Below are 21,851 nucleotides of genomic sequence, written 5' to 3' on the forward strand. Positions count from 1 at the left end.
GACCACAAGAAGGAAGCCTGTCTGAAAGCAGGTAGAGCTTCAGGTTTGGGGGCCCAAATCCCCTGGACAGCCTGTAGGTACCTTGGTGGCCTAGGAAGGAAGCAGAAACATGGTTGGATGTCAGGAAGCCATGGCCTCTGTTTACTCCCAATCAGGGCAGGTCTGAGTCTATGGGTACGTCTGGTCCAAATGGCTCAATAAGTGAGTGGTGAAGGTAGGGACAAGAACGCGGGTCCTGACCACCCAACAGAGCATTCCTACTGCCCCACGGCTACCTTCCAGCCTGAAACCCCCAGGCTTCATCCCTTTATCCAGACCCAGCTTGGGTGTTCACCCTGCCAGGACCTCCGTTTTCTCATCTGACTTGAGGATCTCCTACTTAGGAGCTCCTGAGGCCAGGGATGGGGTCTGGGGCTACTCACTTGCATGGAAGCATCACCAGAAGAAAAGGCACCCTGGGGTGGGACACAGGTGCCAGAGGAGGAAAACAGCTGTGTCTGAGCCAGGCACGAGGTTGCCCGAGGTTGCCAGGCCAGGATGGCATTGCTGCTTCTCTCTGGGATAGATTTTTTTTTTTGAGACAGAGTCCCTCTCTGTCACCCAGACTGGAGTACAGTGGTACGATCTCAGCTCACTGCAGCCTCTGCTTCCCGGGTTCAAGCAATTCTCCTGCCTCATCCTCCTGAGTAGTGGCTACTACAGGCGTGTGCCACCATGCCCAGCTAATTTTTGTATTTTTTTAGTAGAGTCGGGGGTTTCACCATGTTGACCAGGCTGGTCTTGAACTCCTGACCTCAAGTGATCCACCTACTTCGGCCTCCCAAAGTGCTGGGATTACAGGCATGAGCCACTGCGCCTGGCCCCCTGGGCTAGATTAATAAGACCCCTGAGAAGCAAGGAAGGGGAATCGTTTAGTCTAGTGGTTAGGAGCACAAACTTTGGGGCCTGAGAGATAAAGGTTAAAATTCCTAATGAGGGATAATACAAACTAATGTTATAGTCTTGGTTTCTTTTCTTTTCTTTTTTCTTTTTGACAGGGTCTCACTCTGTTGTCAAGTCTGGAGTATAGTGGCACAATCATAACTTATTGTAGCCTCAACCTCCTGGGCTCAGGTGATCCTCCCACCTCAGCCTCCTGAGTAGCTGGGACTACAAGTGTGTGCCACCATGCTGGGCTAATTTAAAAAAATTTTTTTTTGTAGAAACAAGGTTTCTCCAAGTTGCCCTGGCCTCTCTTGAACTCCTGGGCTTAAGCAATCCTCCTGCCTCTGCCACCCAAAGTTCTGAGATTACAGGCATGAGCCACCACACCTGGCTAGTCTTGGTTTCTTTCTTTTTTTTTTTTTTTTGGCAAAAGTAATGACAACACCCACCATGTGAGGTAGTTGAGAGTTCAATGAAGTATAAAGTATGTCGCATGTTTGCTTAGCACTGGGTCCTGTATATTGCAGGGGCTTAATCAGTGGCACCTGTCTTCACTTAGGGCACAGATATTGAGCAGCTGCTGGATATCAGGCTCTATCCCAACCTCTGGGGAGATGACAGGAACAGAACCCTTGGGCAACCCAGTAGAGGGAGACAAGCAGACAAGTAAGAAGCACTGTGTTCGGGTATTACAGGGTACTTTGGGAACTGGGGAGGGTGGTAGGCAGGGAGAGAACAGAGAAGGCCTTCTGGAGGTGGTACTACCTTTGCTGAAATGTGAATAGGAACTAGCCAGGTTTGGGGTTGGGGCAGTGCAGGGAGAGTGTTCCAAGCAGGAGAGAAGTCACCTGCTGTGTGTTAGGTGCTTGGGGTGGGGCTGAGGACAGATGGGACTCGGGCGGGGCGGGGGGGCGGGAGGGAAACATGGCCTTGCCCTGAGATTCTTTATTTTTTGTTTTTTTATTTTTGTTTTCTTGTTGTTGTTTTTTTGAGATGGAGTCTTACTTTGTCGCCCAGGCTGGAGTGTAGTGGTGTGTTCTTGGCTCACTGCAGCCTCCGCCTCCCGGATTCAAGTGATTCTCCCATCTCAGCCCCCCAGTAGCTAGGATTACAGCTGCATGCCACCACGCCCAGCTAATTTTTATATTTTTAGTAGAGATGGGGTTTCACCATGTTGGCCAGGCTGGTCTCGAACTCCTGACCTCAGGTGATACCCCCCTGCCTTGGCCTCCCAAAGTGCTAGGATTACACGCGTGAGCCACTGTGCCCGGCCTGCCCTGAGGTTCTTATAGGCCAGTGAAGAAACTATCTCTCCTGAACTGTGTGCCACAGAGGTGAGCCTATGTGAGGAAGGAGACTCCCATCTTATTTCAGCCTCAATTCTTCCCCTCCACCACCTCATCCCTACTGCTCCATAGTCCTGGGGATCGCCAGGTCTGGTATTTCCACCTCTGCCCACCGTGGCTCCCACCCCCATTCAGCGTGTTGTGTGAGATGGTGTCCTGGGCTCTCAGCTATGGTGGTCGGGAGGGCTGGGGCCGTGGCCCTTCAGCACCAGAGAGATGTCTCAGGGTCTTTTCCCTGGAGGAGAGGAGAAGTTCCTAAGAGGGTGAAACTGCCTGCCTGGGAGATAGTTGGCAGTCGGGAGGTTGCAGCTGACTGCATGGGGTGCCAGGACACTTGGGTCCATGGGCAGCCCCCAGTGGGCTGGTCAGGGGTGCTGGAGTGGGGCCACTTTCCTGGATCCTCTCCAGGTCATAAGCTGACCTCGCCCACCCTCGTGCTCCTTTCTGTACAGCCTTGGGGAAATTTGCAGTGCCTTGAGGAAAGACCTGGACACATTTTCAAAACAGTGTTGAGAGTAATCTCCAGAGGGGAAGAATAATAAAAAAGCAAAAAAATGCAAAAGGAAACGTGTTATTTATTTTTTTTTAAAAAAGGAAAAAAAGTTGGGGAAGGCCTCAGCCAGCTCCCTTGAGTGGAAGTTTCCAGCTGGAAGGTCACAGAGACGATAGGCAGCCAGGGGGACCTGGGGGAAGGCATCCATCCGGATTCACTATCAGTTCAGCTAACAGCTAGAGTCACCCTCAGCATGCCAGCTGCTGTGCTCTGCACTGCAGGGGCAAAGATGCAAAGATCTGAGTCCTCCTTCCAGCTGAGGACAGCTCTGGTAGGGGAGCTATGATGAAAACAGCAAAGGACCGCTGGACAAGAGAAAGCATGCCAAGTGTCATCACAGAAAGGTTCAAATAAGCCTGGTGGGGCCTGGAGGGGGGTGGGGTTCACTCCTGGGGGTGGTGGAGGGTGCTCAGGGTTGCTGAGGAAAGTCTGCAAGAACACAGTGGGTTGAGTTAGACTTTGAAGCCCAGCTACAATTTCAATGGACTGAACAGAAGGCTTTCCAGGCAGAGCAGATGGTGTGAACAAAGGTGTAAGCTGTGGAAACCCTTCAGTGCTTTAAGAAACAGGGATGTTCGATTTTCTTAAATATTCATTTATTTAATAGCTTTATGGAGATATAATTCACATACTATACAATTTATTCACTTAATGTGTACCATTTACAAAGTTATATAACCAACACCGCCATCATTTATAGAAAATGGAAAAGAAACCTTGTACTCCCCATCTCTCCATTCCCCCAATCCTAGGGGACTACTAATCTACTTTCTGTCTCTGTGGATTTGCCTGTGCTGGGTATTTTGTATCAATGGAATATTTTTTGTCTTTTGTGACTGGTTCTTTCCCTTAGCATAAATGTTTTCAAGGTTCATTGCTGCTGTAGGAGATATCAGTACTTCATTCCTTTTTATATTTCATTTTGTTTGTTTGTTTATTTATTTATTTATTTATTTATTGAGACGGAGACTCACTCTGTTGCCCAGGCTGGAGTGCAGTGGCACGATCTTGGCTCACTGCAACCTCCACCTCCCGGGTTGAAGTGATTCTCCTGCCTCAGCCTCCCGAGTAGCTGGGACTACAGGCGTGTGCCACCACACCCACCTAACTTTTGTCTTTTTAGTAGAGACAGGGGTTTTGCCATGCTCGCCAGGCTGGTCTCGAACTCCTGACCTCAAGTAATCCACCCGCCTTGACCTCCCAAGGTGCTGGGATTACAGGCATGAGCCACCGCGCCCAGCAGTACTTCATTCCTTTTTATTTTTTTCTTTGGCTTCATTCCTTTTTATGGCCAAATCGAATTCACATGTGGATACTAGATGTGCTATGGGTGTTCACATCTTGTTTATCCATTCATTCACTGTTTCCCCTTCAGGGCTATTGGGAATATGCTGCTGTGAACATTTGTATACATATTTTGTGTGGATGTGTGTTTTCGGGACATTTCCTTTAGAGTGGAGTGAAGGAAAGTTGTGTGGAGTGGGAGAAAGTGGGTGAGGCAGAGGGGACCGTAGTCTGAGTGGTTGGGTGGGAGTGAGAAGGGAGAGCTCAGAATTCCATTGCAGCCTCACTGGGAGTCTGGGGTGTGCGAGGGCCAGGCTCATGGGTGTGTGAGGGTCTGTCCCCTACCCCGCACCCACCTGCATTGTTGTGTCAGACCTGGCAGCTGCTTGCTGGGCTGGAAATAGCCTGAGCAGCTGGTATTTTCCCTGGAAATCGGGTGCATTTTTTTCTTGTGTCCTGCTGAGGACCAAAATTAGTTAAACACAGAGAGAAATGTGGGCTAGATGGTTAGTCTAGAGGAGGGGAATGTTGTCAACAGGAAGCTGGCTGGCCGGGGAAAGAGGCGGTCAGGAAGACCAAGGTCAATAAGCCTAGTATAAACAGAGGCTAAGCTGGGATGTCCCCGTCCCTTTCACACTCACACAGCAGCGGTGGGTTTGTTTATAGGAAATGCTGCAAGTATCTCATTGACCCCATTTGACAGATGGGAAAACAGAGGCACTGCATTAAAGGGATCTGCCACTCAGAGACAGAACAGAGATGAAGGCTGGAGTCTTCAGTTCTGCTGTGAGCAGAAGGTTTGGTAAAACCCAGGCCTTGCCCTCAATGCTTTGCCTGTCTTTGGGTTCACAGAGAAGACTGAGGACCAAAAACAAGGAAGAGTTTATGCTGTTTCAGTCTCCTAAAAAGAACACCAAGTCCCACCCCAAACCCCAAAGCCAAAACACGAACCAACCAGCCTTTAATTACCGTCTTTTTTTTCTTTTCTTCCTTCTTTTTTTTTTTTTTCTACTTTTTGTTGTCCAGCCAGAAAACATTATGTTGTTAGACAAGAATATTCCCATTCCACACATCAAGCTGATTGACTTTGGTCTGGCTCACGAAATAGAAGACGGAGTTGAATTTAAGAATATTTTTGGGACGCCGGAATTTGTTGGTGAGTTGTAGGCCTGTTTCTCTCTCAGCTAAGAATCTGGCATGGAAGGTAGGGATCCTGGGAAGAAACCTGTGTCTGGGGCTATGGCCTCTGGGCAAAGGGATGATGCATTGGGACATCTCTAGAAACCTAATGGGTGGGGAAGAAAATGTGTTATTGGGCCTGGGGGTGAGGGCCCAGGTGTAGGCTTTGAGTGCTCAGTGGGGCAAGGGCTGAGTGGGGCCCAGTGGCCCTCAGTGGGGCTACAGCCTATAAGGTTAAACCCTTGCAGCGCTGGCCCCACCTCCTGCTCTTAGATGAGTTTATTCTTGTGAAGATTTAAAATTACCTCGCCCTCTTGCATTCCGATAAACTCAGCCTTCTCTGAACTTGCTTTTGATCTCCTGAAAAGGAAAAAGGAAATCATCTGCCACATACCACATCCGCCCACTTGCCTCTCCTCTGTGCCTGGCTTTATTCATGCATGGGATGCCCAGCTCCAGTGGATCCCTGGCTGCTTTCTCTTCTCTCTGTTTCTCTCACCCTTGGCCCAGGCCCCTGCCCATTCTGTACCCCAGAAGCCTCCTTAGAGGGCTTGGGCCGGAGATTGGGGTCATGAAGAAACAGCCTGTAGAGGGGGAAGGAATGAGCGCTGAGAACCACCGTCTCTTTATCTGCTTTGGGAGCTGGAGTGGTATTGGAGATAGGGAAGGCATGATGTCCTCAAAAGCTGGGTGCTAAAACTTCTGACCACAGTCAAATAAAAAAGAAAGAATGTGTCAGACCAACCACCTGATGAATTTTCAGGCTCTGCAGCCACCGTAGAATGCTGCTCAGAGACCCCACAGATCCCAGGGCAGGAAGCCCTTGCTGTGTGCCAGGCACTATGTCTCATGCTCTACAAACATTGTCTTAATTATCCCCAAATGGCTTCATGAAGCAGAGTTAATTGTTTTCTCCAACAAGTGCCTTGTTCAAGGCAACACAACCAGTAGGCAGTGGAGCTGAGATTCAAATACAGATACAGCCAACAGCAAAGCCTGTGCTCTTCCCATTATGCCAGGTTGTCTCTCTAAGAAAACCCTGCCCTCAAAGAGCTTACAATTTAGTTGTAGAAACAAGACATCAAACCATAAAAAAAGAGTGCCAGAAGGATCTTTTTAGATTTTCTGGTCCAGTTTAACAAATGTGGAGATGGCAGGCTGGGGGATTTTAGTTAAGGTCAACTCAGGTTATTTGTCACCTACTGTATGACAGATATTAGGTGATGTATGGGGGACACAGTGATTTTAAGGAGCCATACTCAGAATGACACACCCAAGGTCACAAGTTGGTGGCAGAGCCAACTTAAACCTGGGGCACAGACATCTAGACTCGAGCTTTGTCTGAAAGAGCAGTTGCTACCCACCATTCACATATATGGTAAAAATGCATGTCTATTAAGTTTATTCTAATTGTTAAATAACAATAAACAACTAGAAACAGCGCAATAAGGAAGAGGTGTCACAAGACAGGATGTGATTAAGTGTAAAGCAAGTAAAATAGATGTTCTGAAAAGACTGTGTTCATATGAGATACCCACTCTGGCAATGGGATCAGTCATGGCCTTGAGTGAGTGAGGGAAAAAGGGCTGGTGTTGGGGTGGGAGAGGTCTCTGAAGAGGGGTTGGGAGGGAGCCAGAGGAGAGGAGGAACACCTCCCAGGTTCACTGATACCCTAGCAGGGAAGTAAGGCCAGAGTAAGGCATTTATCAGGGACAAGTCACTGTCCACTCCAAATGGAGCCGAGAGTTCACACTAGACTGTTAGTGTGAGTAGGTTATTGATGGATGAGGCTATACAATGGAGAGTTTTGCCCAGTGGTATGCTGATAAATATCTAACAACCAGGTCTCAAAAAAAATTCCCTAATTTATAGCATTGGCCAATTTCAAGGTACTGGCATGTTGTCACTCAATACAGAGTTGGAAAGACATATACATCATTGGCTTTTGTGAGCCAGTATGATTTTGTTTGCACTGGTTTTGTTTTACCTTAAAATATATAAGATGACTTCTCCAAACCCTGGGCTAAATTATGATGACTTTCTTTCCCAAGACCCCTGAGAAACAGGTTATAACCATTTTCCCCTGCTCCCACCATTCCTTTGATATTTTAACCTGAGACCAAGGGTTAAAAAATTAGTGTCAGCTTTTAGTACTAGGGTGGATTAGGTGTTCTGAAAAGCCCTCCTCCTACAAAACTGGATTTTTTTTTTTTTTTGAGACAGGGTCTCACTCTGTCACCCAGGCTGGAGTGCAGTGATGCAATCATACCTCACTGCAGATTCAATGTCCTGGGCTCAAGTAATCCTCCCACCTCAGCCTCCTGAGTAGCTTGGTCTACAGGCATGCACCATTATGCCTGGCAATTTTTTAAAAATTTTTTTGAGGTGGGGTCTCACTGTATTGCCTAGGCTGATCTCAAACTCCCGGACTCAAGTGATCCTCCCACCTCAGCCTCCCAAAGTGCTGGGTGACAGGCGTGAACCACCATGCCCGGCTTACAAAACTGGAGTCTTGAGAAAAATTTTCTTTTTCATGAAATTCTGGTCTCACGGGAAATAAGAGAAATCTTTATTTTTATTTATTTATTCAGACAGAGTCTCACTCTGTCACCCATGGAGTGCAGTGGCGTGATCTCAGCTCACTGCAACCTCTGCCTCCTGGGTTCAAGTGATTCTTGTACCTCAGCCTCCCTAGTAGCTGGGATTGCAGGCACCCACCACCACGCCCGGCTAATTTTTGTATTTTTAGTAGAGACAGGGTTTCACCATGTTGGCCAGGCAGGTCTCGAACTCCCGACCTCAAGTGATCCCCCTGCCTTGGCCTCTCAAAGTGCTGGGATTACCGACGTGAGCCACTGCTCCTGGCCAGAGAAATCTTTAAACATAGTAACTCCTTCAGCACCACCTGTCCCACCCCCAAAAGCTGACGAGTTGAACCTAGAGCTAGAGCAGTGAGCAGCAAGAAAATTCAACAGAAGGAACTCCCCTAGAGGCAAGTGCACTTGTCGCCACTTCAGTTAGAGACTAGCAAAATTTAGATGTTCAAGGACATAAGATACTGAAATTATCAGATGTTGACTATAACATCTGATGGATGGAATATATACACTAGTGGAATATAAACATTAAAGTACATTTTATATACATAGAAATAAAAGGTAGACTCACAAGAATGAGCAAGCAACAAGAGGTGTCAAAAATGACCAGATGAATTTTAAAAAGAACTGGATAATAGAACTTTAAAGAATTTAATTGTTGAAATTTAAAACTCTGTGAATGGGTTAAACATCAGATTGTATACAGCTAAGGAGACAGTTGAAGAATTGAAAGAGCTGAAACAAATTAGCTAGAGCACCACAGAGTGACAAAGACATAGAAATATGAAAGAGAGAATAAGCAAAAGAGGATAAAAAGAGAAAACTTATCATAGGTCTCTTTGGAATTCTAAAAGGAGGAAATAGATACAAAAAAAAAAAAAAAAAGGAGAAGCACTATTTGAAGAGAATGGCTGAGAATTTTCAGAACTGCATCCATGCATCCACAGACACAGAAAGGACAATATATACCAGGCAGAAAAAAACAAAAATCTTACCTAGACACATTATAGTGAAACTGAAGGGTACCAAGACAAAGCAGTCAGAGAAGACAAATACCTACAAAAGAACAATAATTAGATCCACAGCATATTTCTCAAAACAACAATGGAAGCCAGTATCCAGTGGAATATTATCTTCAAAGAGCTGAGGAAAAATAAAAAGTAAACCCATAATTTTGTGCCCAGAAAAAATATATCTCAAGAATGAGGCCAGGCATGGTGGCTCATGCCTGTAATCCCAGGACCTTGGGAGGCTGAGGTGGGTGGATCACTTGAGGTCAGGAGCTTGAGACCAGCCTGACCAACATGGTGAAACCCTGTCTCTACTCAAACTACAAAAATTAGCCAGACATGGTGGCGCACACTTGTAATCCCAGCAACTAGGGAGGCTAAGGCGGAAGGATCATTTCAACCCAGGAGGCAGAGGTTGTCGTGAACTGAGATCTCGCCATTGCACTCTAGCCTGGATGACAGAGTGAAACCGTGTATTAGAAAAAAAAAAAAAAAAAAGAATGAGGGCAAAGATTTAAGAAAAACAAAGAACGATTAAAAAAAAAACCCAAAACATTGATACAGAGTTTACCACCAATACACCATCATTAGCAGAACTTCTAAAAAATGTACTTCTGAATTAAAGAAATGAACTCTGAAGGGAGGCCTCAAAGCAAGAAGTAATAGAAGCAAAGAAATCAGTAAATATTAAGCAAATATAAACATTTTTCTGCCTAAAATTGTGATGATGGCTGGGCGTAGTGGCTCATGCCTGTAATCCCAGCATTTTGGGAGGCCAACACGGGCAGATCACTTGAGGCCAGGAGTTTGAGATCAACCTGGGCAACATGGTGAAACCCCACCTCTACTAAAAATACAAAAAATTAGCCAGGCATTGTGTCTCACACTTGTAGTCCCAGCTACACTGGAAGCTGAGGCAGGAGAATTGCTTGAACCTGGGAGGCAGAGGTTGCAGAGAGCCGAGATAACACCACTGTACTCCAGCCTGGGCAACAGTGAGAGTCTGTCTCAAAACACAAAACAAAACAATAGGCTGGGTGCCATGGCTCACACCTGTAATCTCAGCACTTTGGGAGGCCAAGGCGGGTGGATCACCTGAGGTCAGGAGTTCAAGACCAGCCTGGTCAACATGGTGAAACCCCATCTCTACTAAAAATACAAAAATTAGCTGGGTGTGCTGGTGGGTGCCTGTAATCCCGGCTACTCAGGAGGCTGAGGCAGGAGAATCGCTTGAACCCAGGAGGCAGAGGTTGCAGTGAGCCAAGATGGCACCACTGCACTCCAGCCTGGATGACGAGCAAGACTCGGTCTTAAAAAAAAAAAAAAAAAAAAAACCAGGATAAAACTAAAACATGAAGAAAATGTTAGACGGAGCAGTGTTTAAAATTAATGTTCTGAGGTTTTTAGGTTGTTAGAGGAGCATCAAAATGTTGATTTATATTAGAATTTGTTAGATATCCACAGTTATGTCTCAAAGATAGCTGTTAAAAAAAAAGAAGTTGGGGAAAAACAATAAAACCAAAAGTCTTCATTTTTTAAAGAAGGCAAGAAAGGAAAAGAAAGGCACAGAAAAAAATAAAACAGACAAATAAAAGCATGTTGATGACAGAAATAAAAGTGTATGTATCTCAGATCAATGGCATGAGAAAGTGAGTTCTGCTTCTCAATCTATGATGAAAGCTTTAAAAAAAAAAAATTCAGCTGGACGTGGTGGCTCATGCCTGTAATCCCAGCACTTTGGGAGGCTGAGGCCAGAGACTTGAGCCTAGAAATTGAAGACCAGCCTGGGCAACATAGTGAGACCTCATCTCTACAAAAAAATTTAAAAATTACCTGGTATAGTGGCACATGCCTGTGGTCCCAGCTACTTGGGAGGCTGAGGTGGGACGATCGCTTAACCCCAGGGGGTTGAGTCAGCAGTGAGCTGTGATCATGCCACTGCACTCCAGCCTGGGTGACTAAGCAAGACCCTGTCTCAAAAAAAAAAAAAAAAAAAATCAATCTGTCCTGAACTGCTACTTCAGTAAGATACAATAAAAAATAAATTCTTAGGCCAGGCGCTATGGCTCATGCCTGTAATCCCAGCACTTTGAGAGGCCGAGAGGGGTGGATCACCTGAGGTCAGGAGTTTGAGACCAGCCTGGCCAATATGGTGAAACCTCGTCTTTACTAAAAATATCAAATTAGCTTGTTGTGGTGGCGTGCACCTATAATCCCAGCTACTTGGGAGGCTGAGGCAGGAGAATCACTTGAACCCAGGAGGTGGAGGTTGCGATGAGCCGAGATCGCATCATTGCACTCCAGCCTGGGTAAAAACAGTGAAACTCTGTCTCAAAAAAATAAAAATAAAAACAAATAAATTATTAGAAAAATGACCACAGTTTGGATGTCACAACAGTGTCACATTGCTATCAGAGTCTCTAAATGCATAGTCCAAATTTCTGTGCCTATCTTGTTGGACCGGTGACAGTCTGTGGACTATTTGCAGACCACACTTTGAATTATCACTGACCTAAAGAAAGCCTTTCGTGTGCACATTAGGAAACACATGCAAAAAAAAAAGTTCATAGCAATGTCGTTTCAATAATTGTTTAAAATGAAAGCCATTTAAATGAACTCTGAGAGGAGAATGACTAAAAAATGATACACATTCACACAATGGATTACTGTATAGCAGTGAAAATGTAAAAAGCATGGATGAACAATCAGTGAACATTAGAAGCATAAATGTTGAGTGAAAAAATAAAGTGACTATAAATCACATGCAGTATGACAGCATTTTTATAAAGCTAAAACAGCAGCAAAACCAGGAGCATAGTTTCCTGAGTCTTAAAGTAGCAGGATGCAAGAGGACAGGAGGGCAGACACAGGCTGTGGATGCAATGGTTTTGATATTGTTTTAGATAAACTCACACTTTCCCACTCTCCACCTTTTCCATTCACAGTTGAATGGGCTCAGTCCTTCCTCCTTCTCAAGCTACTGTCCTCTCTTTTGCCTCCATGATCTCCAAGCTTTTCAAAAGTGTCATCTATACTCTTACCTCCACTTCTTTGTAGCTTCTTTTTTTTTTGAGACGGAGTTTCATTCTTGTGGTCCAGGCTGGAGTGCAATGGCGCGATCTCGGCTCACTGCAACCTCCATCTCCTGGGTTCAAGCAGTTCTCCTGCCTCAGCCTCCTGAGTAGCTGGGATTACAGGCATGTGCCACCACGCTCGGCTAATTTTGTATTTTTGGTTAAGACAAGGTTTCTCCATGTTGGTCAGGCTGGTCTCAAACTCCCAACCTCAGGTGATCTGCCTGCCTTGGCCTCCCAAAATGCTGGGATTACAGGCATGAGCCACTGCACCCGGCATTTTTTTTTTTTTTTTTTAATACAGTGTCTCAGTCTGTCACCCAGGCTGGAGTGCAGTGGCATGATCTCAGCTCACTGCAACCTCCACCTCCCAGGTTCAAGCAATTCTCATGCCTCAGCCTCCCAAGTAGCTGGGATTACAAGCACCTGCCACCATACCCAGTTAATTTTTTTGTATTTTTAGTAGAGATGGGGTTTCGCCATGTTGGCCAGGCTGGTCTCGAACTCCTAACATCAAGTGATCCACCCACCTCGGCCTCCCAAAATGCTGGGATTACAGGTGTGAGCCACTGTGCCCAGCCTGTACCTTCTTGACACTCTGGGCACTGCGGGGCTGTGAAATTCAACACTCACTTTCCAGGGATTATGTGCTTGATCTCTGGGGAGCATTTGGTCTTCTCTCCTTGGCAGAGCCATCTCTCCTAGTCTCTGCACCCTCTCCTGGTCATCACATCATTGGCTCAGCTCCTGCTCCTTCCTGTACGTGGATGGCTCCAAACGTGATGGCTCTGGCCCACTCCCCTGGAGTCTGCCCCTGGACATCTTCCCCTGGCTGCCCCTCAGGCACCTCAAGCTCATTGTCTCAGGGGCCCCTAGGAATGTCCTCCTGCTCATCAGGTGGGAGGTACCCTCTTTCAGACCAGACTCAGGAAAATGGAGTTCTTCTCTGCCTTCTTCTTCATCACTTTCCAGCACTGACATGATTGGTCTTTACCAGAGAGTTCTAAAGCAGGCCGCATAGCCGAGGCCCCATTTCTCCTTCCTGTACCTTCCTCTCCCTGCCCTTCTCTTCCTTTTTCAGGTGTTCTGTGTACTTTTCCACTTCCTATCAAGGCCTGTTTGTAAAAGATTTCTACCAGGATAACAGACAACTCTTTTCTTAGTCCTTTTTGGCTGCTTTAATGAAATACCTTAAAGTGGGTCATTTATAAACAACAGAAATTTATTGCTCACAGTTTTGGAGGATGGGAAGTCCAAGGTCAAGGTGCCAGCAAATTTGGAATCTGGTGAGAGCTCACTCTGTTTCATAGATGGCACCTTCTTGCTAAGTTGTCAAATGACCAAAGGGGCAAACAAGTTCCCTCGGGCCTCTTTTTCTATTTCTTTCTCTTTTTTTTAAGATGGATCTCACTCTGTCACACAGGCTGGAGTGTAGTGGTGCAGTTATGGCTCACTGCAGTGTCAACCTTCCCAGGCTCAAGCAATCCTCCCACCTCAGCCTCTTCCCAAGTACCTGGGACTACCGGCATGTGCCACCATGCCCAGCTAATTTTTAAAATTTTTTTGTGGAGATGGGGTCTCACTGTGTTGCCCAGGCTGGTCTAACTCCTGGGCTCCAGCAATCCTCCTGCCTCAGCCTCCCAAAGTGCTGGGATTACAGGTGTGAACCACCACAGCCAGCCCTTGGGCCTCTTTTTGAGGGTACTAGTCCCACTTGTGAGGTTTCCATTCTCATGACCTAATCACCTCCTAAAGACTCTACCTCTTAATACTATTGCACTGGGGATTTGCTTTCAATATATGAATTTGGGGACACACAAATTTGGGCCATGGCAACTCCTTTCCTCAGAATTCTTAGATGCAGATCACCTTTATCTACTGCTCTAATTTTCCTGGAGATTCAGGATGGAGATATTTGGCACCAAATTCCCTAAAATTCCCTACAACCATCTCTCCTCTCATTTTCACACTCATGTTTGACTATTTAATATGACTTCTTTCAGCTCCAGAAATTGTGAACTACGAGCCCCTGGGTCTGGAGGCTGACATGTGGTAAGTTGGACAGGCCACTCAGGTGACCTAGTGATCCTTCCAAGGGCAGAAGACCTCAGATCCTGCTCCAGGTGACATCCCCTTAACCATGAAAGCCCCTTACTCCACACTCACTGTTTAGAGCCTCTGGCTGCTCCCCCGACGTGTTAGACCTGTGGCCAGGGCAGCTGGAGGTCTCTAGGCCTGGACCTGAGGCCAGTTAGCTCCTGGCCAGGTCAGAGCTTTGTCAGGAATGGAGGAGCAAGGAGAGAGGCAAGGTGGAGGTGCAGGCTCACCCCTGGGCCTGCCCCAGCCAGGTTAAATATAATAGTTAACAGTAGCTCGCTCAGTCAGCCAACCAAGTGGTCACTGAAAGTCCATGCGTTCTGGGCACTGTGCTGGGCCTGTGGATACTGCAGGGATTAGTTCTTTGCACAGATGGGACTCGTTTCCTTTGGACGCTGCTTTACAGTTGGCCAAGCACCTTTGTTACCTGGTTTTCTAAAATCCTGCCAACAATCCTGTGAGGCAGTTATCATTATCCTCATTTTCTAAGGGGAAAAGGGCTCCGAGGTATTAAGGGACTTACCTAAATCACACAGCCTGCAAGTGCAGGAGTCTGATCTTGAACTTGGGTCTTCGGACTCAGGGTTCAGAGCTCGATGACTCCAAACGCACCCCAGGCTGCTGCTGAAGAGTGGGATGGAGAGGGCTGTGGAGCATGAGACGGCATCCAGGGTCTGCTGTGGAGGAGGCAAGTGGCCTCTTCCCCTTAGATCCATGAGGGTGTCCCTTGCTGGTCGGGGATTGGGCCCAGGCGGCCCTGACTTGAGTGTTCTTTATTTTGCAGGAGCATTGGCGTCATCACCTACATCCTGTGAGTATCCCTGATCCAGGGGCTCTGGCTCAGCTTAGATCTGGGGGAACCAGAAGGAATGAGAGAGGGGCAGGCTGACAGACTGACATTTACTAAGCACCCACCATAATCCAGATGCGTTAAGTCCACACAGCAAGCCTGAGGCTGAGTGCTGTAGGTCCATTTCATCCATCTGACCCTGGCATTGAGGTTGAGTAGGCATCCAGGGGAGCAGCCTCAGGCTCTCCACTCTGCACAACCTGTGTCTGCGTTCCTCCTGTGGAATGCCAGGGCTCCCCTGCTCACCCTCCCCCAGACTGAGGTATACTGGAGAATGTCACTTTTCACTCAGAACTCTTCTTTTTTTGGAGACAGAGTCTTGCTCTGTCACCCAGTCTGAAGTGCAGTGGCACGATCTTGGCTCACTGCAACCTCCACCTCCCAGGTTCAAGCAATTCTCCTGCCTCAGCCTCTCGAATAGCCAGGATTACAGGCACTCACCACCACGCCCGGCTAATTTTGTATTTTTAGTAGAGACGGGGTTTCACCATGTTGGCCAAACTGGTCTTGAATTCCTAACCTCGTGGTCCACCCACCTCAGCCTTCCAAAGTGCTAGGATTACAGGTGTGAGCCACTGTGCCCAGCCCTTCACTCAGAACTCTTGGGACAGCCCTGTGAAGCTACTTATGCCCTCCCCAATCTTGCCTCTTCTTTCTTTCCCCTTTTCTCCAGATCCTCTTTTCTTCCTCTCACTGTCTCTCTCCTCCTTTCTCCTTCCTCTTTGCCTGTCTCTGAAGTACTCAGTTGCTTAGACAGAGATTTCCTGCATAGCTCCAGTGTGTAGTGAGTTACCTCTGGGGCTAGAGTCCCATGATACTATCACCTTCCATCTCTGTGGCCTTGGGTAGGGACTTAACCTCTGGGCTTGTTTTTCTCATGAGAAAAATAGGAATCACAAACTTCCTGCCATGGGTGTGTTGTGAAAGCTAAGTAAGTCAACATGCGCAAGTCTCCTAGCCCTGACTCTGGCACATGCACAGTGGGCTAGTGAGTATTCATTCCATCAGCCCTTCCCAACCATTTTCCCTTCACGGCACACATGGAAAATGCTATTTTTATAGCACACTGGAGTAAGAGTCAACCAGATGGGGCAGGGGGCACCAGTGCTCAGCAGCTGAGGGGATCATTCCCTCAATGATCCTTATAAGCCAGGTGCCTGACTCTCCCAGCAGCACTTGGACTAGGAGCCCTGTGTGACATGGTGGATCCCCCTGAGCTGCAGCTGAAGATCTCAACCCTGGCTGCACAGCAGAGCTTTTAATACCCACCATGGCCCAGGCCCCACCCCAGATCTATTATATCACAATTGCTAGGGGTAGGGCCTTAGTATCTGTATCTTTTAAAACTCCAGCTGAATTTGATGCAAAGAGAAGGCTGAGAACCATGGATCTATAGTTTCAGATCAGAGCCAGAACAGTCTGATGTTGGCTCTTGAAACTGATTTCTTCAGGACTCTGATTTGAACTGTGAAGGGATCCCATGTAATCCCAGCATTTTGGAAGGCTGAGGTGGGCAGATGCTTAAGTCCAGGAGTTCGAGACCAGCCTGGGCAACATGACAAAACCCCATCTCTACAAAAAACAAAACAAAAAACTAGCTAGGTGTGGTGGCACACATCTATAGTCCCAGCTACTTGGGAGGCTGAGGCAGGAGGATTGCTGGAGGATCGCTTGAGCCCAGAAGTTGCAGTGAGCTGTAGTCGCACCACTGCACTCCATCCTGGGCAACAGAGCAAGACCCTGTTTCAAAAAAAAAAAAAAAAAAAAGTGGAATACCAGTGTCTACTGAGCACATAGTCTTCTTGTGGCTCATTTGAATTTAACAGCTTTGTTGAGGTCTGCTCCATGGCAGGCACTGTACCAGGCACCAGGATACTGACATGAAGGAGGGTCTTCCCTGCTTGCTGGGGCTTCCTGTCTGTGGGAGACAAACCATACACCTAACTCGCACCCAGTGGAACCAAGGTTAGGTTGGAGGAATGAACATGCCTCTTTGAGACACAGATGGGGAGCCACTGGTTTGCTGGACTGCTGAAGGTTTATTGAGAGAGGAATAGAGACAGCACATGATTGATGGATCAATTTGAACTGAGATTTAGGGAATGAAGTTAATCTGTGGGTGGAGGAGGGAAGGGCTGTGCTGTCTGAGGAAACGGCGTGAGAAAAGGAACGGTAGACCTTAAGTGTGGCTGAAATGTACCAAGCGTGGGGTAAGGACCAACTCTTGATGCCTTGCTCAAGAGTTTAGATGTGATCCTATAGAAGATGGAAAGTCATAGAGGGCTTTTGTGTTCTCACAATGACAATAATAATGGCCATTAATTCCAGAGCCCTTAGTGTGGGCCAGGATTGTATGAAGGCTTTTGTATGCATTTATTCTTCACAACAATCATATGAGGTGGGAATTTTATTTTCTTCATTTTACAGATGAGGAAACTACACAAGGGGTTCTAGCTTCACACAGCTAATGAGAGGCTGAGATGGGATTCAAACCCAGGATTGCAACATCAAAATTTTTACAGTGCACCTTGCTGCCACCATGCTAAGAAAGTGGCTGTGGAAATGGGGATGACTTTCAAGAGATATTTAGTAAATGGAACCGACAAGGAAGCTTTTGGCCAGTCAGATGTGGCAAGGGAATAGAAAGAAGAGTCCAAGGTGACTCCGGTGCTTCTAGCTTGGGTACATTCGTGAAGTAATGTCATTCATCAAGGGAGCGCTTGGAATGGGTTTGGACACAATGAGTTTGGGACAATGGCACGTCTGATCCAGACACTGCTGGATCATGCCTCTACCAAGGCATCCCATGAACAATTGAAATCTGAGTCAGGAGATAGTAGATGTAGGAGTCATTATTTGTATGACATCCTTGACAAACCCTGTTGTTTGGAGGATCCACACAGATCCTTCTTGTCTGTTGTTTGGAGGATCCCTGTGTTGTTGGGGAACCACACAGACCCTTCTTGTCCCTAATGGCCCATCTATTTCCAAACTTTGTGGGCTCTGTTCAAGTTGCTCCTGTAACCCAGAAGGCCTTTCCGTCTCCTTCTCTGACTGCTGACAACGTCTTTATTCTTCAAGACACAAACGATGCAAATATCTGTGCCACCATGAAGCTGCACTGGGCCTCCCTCTTTCCTGTGCTCCCCTGTCCTTTGGCTGGCCTTCCATTATGTTCTGCTTTGTCCTGCTGGGGATCACAAAGACACATGTCTCTGTGTTTCTCTCCTCTCCGCTTTTGAGTCCCTTGAAGACACAATTTCTCTCTGTCGGGTGCTTAGGAGGAGCTCCGTGAACATGTATTTAATTGGACTCAGCTGAACAGGCTGCTGGTTGGCTGCCCAGAGGGGGCAGGCTGTGTTGCTGGGAGCCTTCCAGCTCCCTGCAGCAGTCTTGGGGCAGGGTTCCCCGAGTCCGTCATCCCCATTTCCACCTACTTTCCCTTAGTTATGTGATTCCCTCTCTGTTGTACTCAGCTTAAGTGGAGCATCCCCTTTCCTGGGAGACACGAAGCAGGAAACACTGGCAAATATCACAGCAGTGAGTTACGACTTTGATGAGGAATTCTTCAGCCAGACGAGCGAGCTGGCCAAGGACTTCATTCGGAAGCTTCTGGTTAAAGAGACTCGGTAAGAGGACAGAGAAGCCACTGGTTTCTCAGGTACTGATCCCTTCCTGTCACCTCTGTCAAAGACCTGTCAGTGTGTCCCCGCTTTGACATAGCTGTCATCTGCACTGTTGTGGTCTAGTCTGGGCAGGTGCTGGAAAGTGTGGCCTAGCCAAGACGTGGCATTCGTCTTGTTTGCTCAAGTCTTTCTGCTTTCTTCTCCTGTTGAAATGTAAATAATGCGCGTGTGTGTGTGTGTGTGTGTGTGTGTGCTGCAAGTCAGCCTGGGTTTCTTTAGGGCTCGTTACCTTGTGCAGTCTGTCCCAAAGGCACCTGGAATTCAGATTGAAAAGGTTAAGCGGCAGGGTTTTCAAGCCAGTTCAGGTTGGGAGTAGGAGCTGGTAGGCTCAGAGAGGTCAGTACAGTGGGATGGTGGAAGACATGCTAACTCTATCCCTTCTCTAGGGGCCAGGGTGAGCCCCGTGGCTGTGGGGTCAAAGAAGGAAATAGGCAGGGAATTGCAGGGTGCTGGATACACAAAGCATGCCCTGGATGGAGCAGGAAGAAAGGTCCACAGACTAGAACACCATGTCCTCTCCATCCCACAGACTTCAGAGAGGGCCAGAGTGGGGTTGTCTGGAGTGCAAGGGCCCTGATTTTCCTGTCTAAGAGCAGTGCTAGGGAGAGTTGCTTACCTGGGTACAGAGGAGTGAAAGGCAGAGAACGGATCCAGGAGGCAAACAGAAAAACAGACCAGGGATTTAGCAATGGAGAGTTGGCTTTTGGAAGATTCTGGAAGCTCATTGAAGCATTTATGACTCTTCTTAGGCCTTTCAGCTTTGGGACTAATAGTATGGGTTTAGGTAACAAGGCCACTCTATTGAGGGGTCTGCCTGGCCTGCTTCCTTCCCCTGGAGTGCAGGATTTGCAGCCAGTTCCCATCCATCTCTGCATCCTCCATTCCACTGGTTTGATGGCAGTGGCCAAATAATGCCAAAATATAGGTCTAAAAAGAGTGAGAACGGAGATGGTTGCTCCCAATTTCTGTCCTCATGGATCATCACTGTTTCCCAATCCTCATTGCAGGAAACGGCTCACAATCCAAGAGGCTCTCAGACACCCCTGGATCACGGTAAGGGCACAGCCACGAGTTCCAGTGGGCAAAGGGTCCCTGCTCTGTTGCCAGGGTTGGCCTGGGCAGCCAGATGCAGAGGGCCCATGGAGAGGCTTTTGCTTTAAACACTGACCCTGGGCACAGATGAAAGCCAGCCAGGGGCCCCAGAGGGCCTGGACTTGTTTGAATAGGTTTATTTTCTTGCTATTTTAAGTTTATGTGTCTCAAATTCAGGTAACTTATGAAATGAAACCCTCACAAACCACAGTTGAAACCCTTTTTCTTTGGGGCCAACTTACACAGTGTTCTTTGTTGAAGGGTATGTCACTACCACTTCTCCAAGTGGAAATCAGGACTCCCCAGGTGTAGAGAGATCAATGACAATTGAAAACCCCAACTTTGTGACCAGGCCTCCTTCCTTCTGACTTTTGGGGCTCTAAGTCAAGGATGACACTTAAATCAGCCACCCACCTCCTCAGGCCCTGAGGAATGGGGCCTGAGACAGAGGCCTGGTGGGGAAGAGAGACAGCCACTGTTAGGGCAATTCTGTTCCCTCTGGGGAGAGTCAGGGCAAAAAGATGAATCTCTGCCTAACTCGCCTTGCAGTCGAGCTTCCTGCTGGCTTTCCAGAGGCTCTTGCGGTCTGGTGTAGTGAAGAGCACTTCGAGAGGGTGAGACTCAGCAGGATTCAGGCCCTAATTCTGCTGACTGACCAGCTATGCACGCCTAGGGACGTCACCAGACTTCCCATTCACCTTAACTGTTGTGTGAGAAGGCCAGCAAGGATGAAATGACCATAATAGGAGATAAGAGAGGGTGAGGCAGGCCAGGTGCAGTGGCTTATGCCTGTAATCCCAGCACTTTGGGAGGCCGAGGCAGCAGAAGGATGACTTGAGCCCAGGAGTTCAAGACCAACTTGACCAACATGCCGAGACCCCATCTCTCTAAAAAATAATAATCAATCAATCAATACAAAGAGGAGGTGAGGCCTGTGGAAGACAGAACAGGGAGGGCTGGAGTCATCTGGGAGGAGGTCAGCTTCATCTGCTCAGCTTCATCTGCTCATTGAAGGATGGGGAAGGCCCAAGGAGCCCTGAAGGAGAGATGCTCCTCAGCCCCGCTATGTGAGCCCTGGCCTTGCGTGCTCCAGCCCTGTGCAGATGCCTGTGGAGTCCTGGCTGCAGCCTGCTTGTCTGCGTGAGCACCCCTTAAATGCTATGTGTGTGGAGCTCTCTGTAATGGCTGTGGACCCTTCTGCCCTGAATGAGCATGCAGACAGCACCCCCACACTCCTTGACCTCACTTATGGTCTAAGGGAGTGCTCATCCCACCCTGGTTCTCCCCATGGCCTGACGCATGCAGTGAATGCCAGAGGCCGCTTGTGTGCCTTCTGCCTGCCCCTTGGACTGCCCTCTGGGGTGGGTGGCAAATTAACACTCTGGTTCTTCTGTCTGAACACTCACCAGTCAAAAGGAGAAGGCAGAGCCCCCGAACAGCGTAAGACAGAGCCCACCCAGCTGAAGACCAAGCACCTGAGAGAGTACACTCTCAAATGCCACTCAAGCATGCCTCCCAACAACTCCTATGTCAACTTTGAGCGTTTTGCCTGTGTGGTGGAAGACGTGGCTCGGGTGGACCTGGGATGTCGTGCCCTGGTAGAGGCCCACGATACCATCCAGGACGATGTGGAGGCCCTGGTCTCCATCTTCAATGAGAAGGAAGCTTGGTATCGAGAGGAGAATGAGAGCACCCGGCACGACCTGTCCCAGCTCAGGTATGAGTTCCGCAAGGTAGAGTCATTGAAGAAGCTGCTGCGAGAAGACATCCAGGCCACGGGATCTAGCCTCGGAAGCGTGGCCAGGAAACTGGACCATGTGCAAGCCCAGTTTGAGATCCTGAGGCAGGAGCTCTCCGCAGACCTGCAGTGGATCCAGGAGCTGGTGGGCAGCTTCCAACTGGAGAGTGGGAGCTCCGAGGGCCCGGGCTCCGCATTCCACCAGGACACCAGTGAATCCCTATCAGAGCTGCTCAGCAGATCATGCACTGAGGAAGTTCTGGCCGGCTGGAAGCTCTGATCGCCAGAATCCAGTCAGTGATGCATCCCAAGAGGTTTGCAGAAGCATGTTCTCATCCGCCCTGCTGCGGCATCCAGCTAGAATTATCCTGCAGGGGTGTGTGTCTGTAGTATAGCCTTCCACCCCCTCCACAGAATCCAG

General features: G+C 48.0%; 1 protein-coding gene and 1 long non-coding RNA gene across 4 annotated transcripts in view; one reads left to right on the forward strand and one right to left on the reverse strand.

Moving 5' to 3' along the window:
- The window catches only part of DAPK2 (death associated protein kinase 2), a 137,820-nt gene that overhangs the window by 100,639 nt on the left and 15,330 nt on the right, over window positions 1-21,851 (forward strand). Inside the window, exons 5-10 of one of the 3 annotated variants that reach the window (XM_032175377.2) lie at window positions 5,134-5,263; window positions 13,971-14,019; window positions 14,849-14,875; window positions 18,391-18,543; window positions 19,608-19,653; window positions 21,102-21,744. In XM_032175377.2, the coding sequence (XP_032031268.1) occupies window positions 5,134-5,263; window positions 13,971-14,019; window positions 14,849-14,875; window positions 18,391-18,543; window positions 19,608-19,653; window positions 21,102-21,710 (1,014 nt within the window). In that variant the 3' untranslated portion in view covers window positions 21,711-21,744. Of the gene's footprint in view, window positions 1-4,624; window positions 4,688-5,133; window positions 5,264-13,970; window positions 14,020-14,848; window positions 14,876-18,390; window positions 18,544-19,607; window positions 19,654-21,101; window positions 21,745-21,851 lie in introns of those variants that run through there. The other 2 variants (XM_058427486.1, XM_032175378.2) reach the window with 2 other exon arrangements.
- On the reverse strand, window positions 8,521-16,148 carry LOC116482162 (uncharacterized). Its single transcript, XR_004251779.1, has 4 exons — window positions 15,934-16,148; window positions 14,588-14,915; window positions 11,807-11,922; window positions 8,521-8,939 (listed from the first exon to the last, which is right to left on the reverse strand). It is a non-coding gene; the product is annotated as an uncharacterized LOC116482162 (long non-coding RNA).

The sequence above is a fragment of the Hylobates moloch genome, unplaced genomic scaffold (assembly GCF_009828535.3).
Source record: "Hylobates moloch isolate HMO894 unplaced genomic scaffold, HMol_V3 SCAFFOLD_14, whole genome shotgun sequence".
NCBI classification, from domain to species: Eukaryota; Metazoa; Chordata; class Mammalia; order Primates; family Hylobatidae; genus Hylobates; species Hylobates moloch.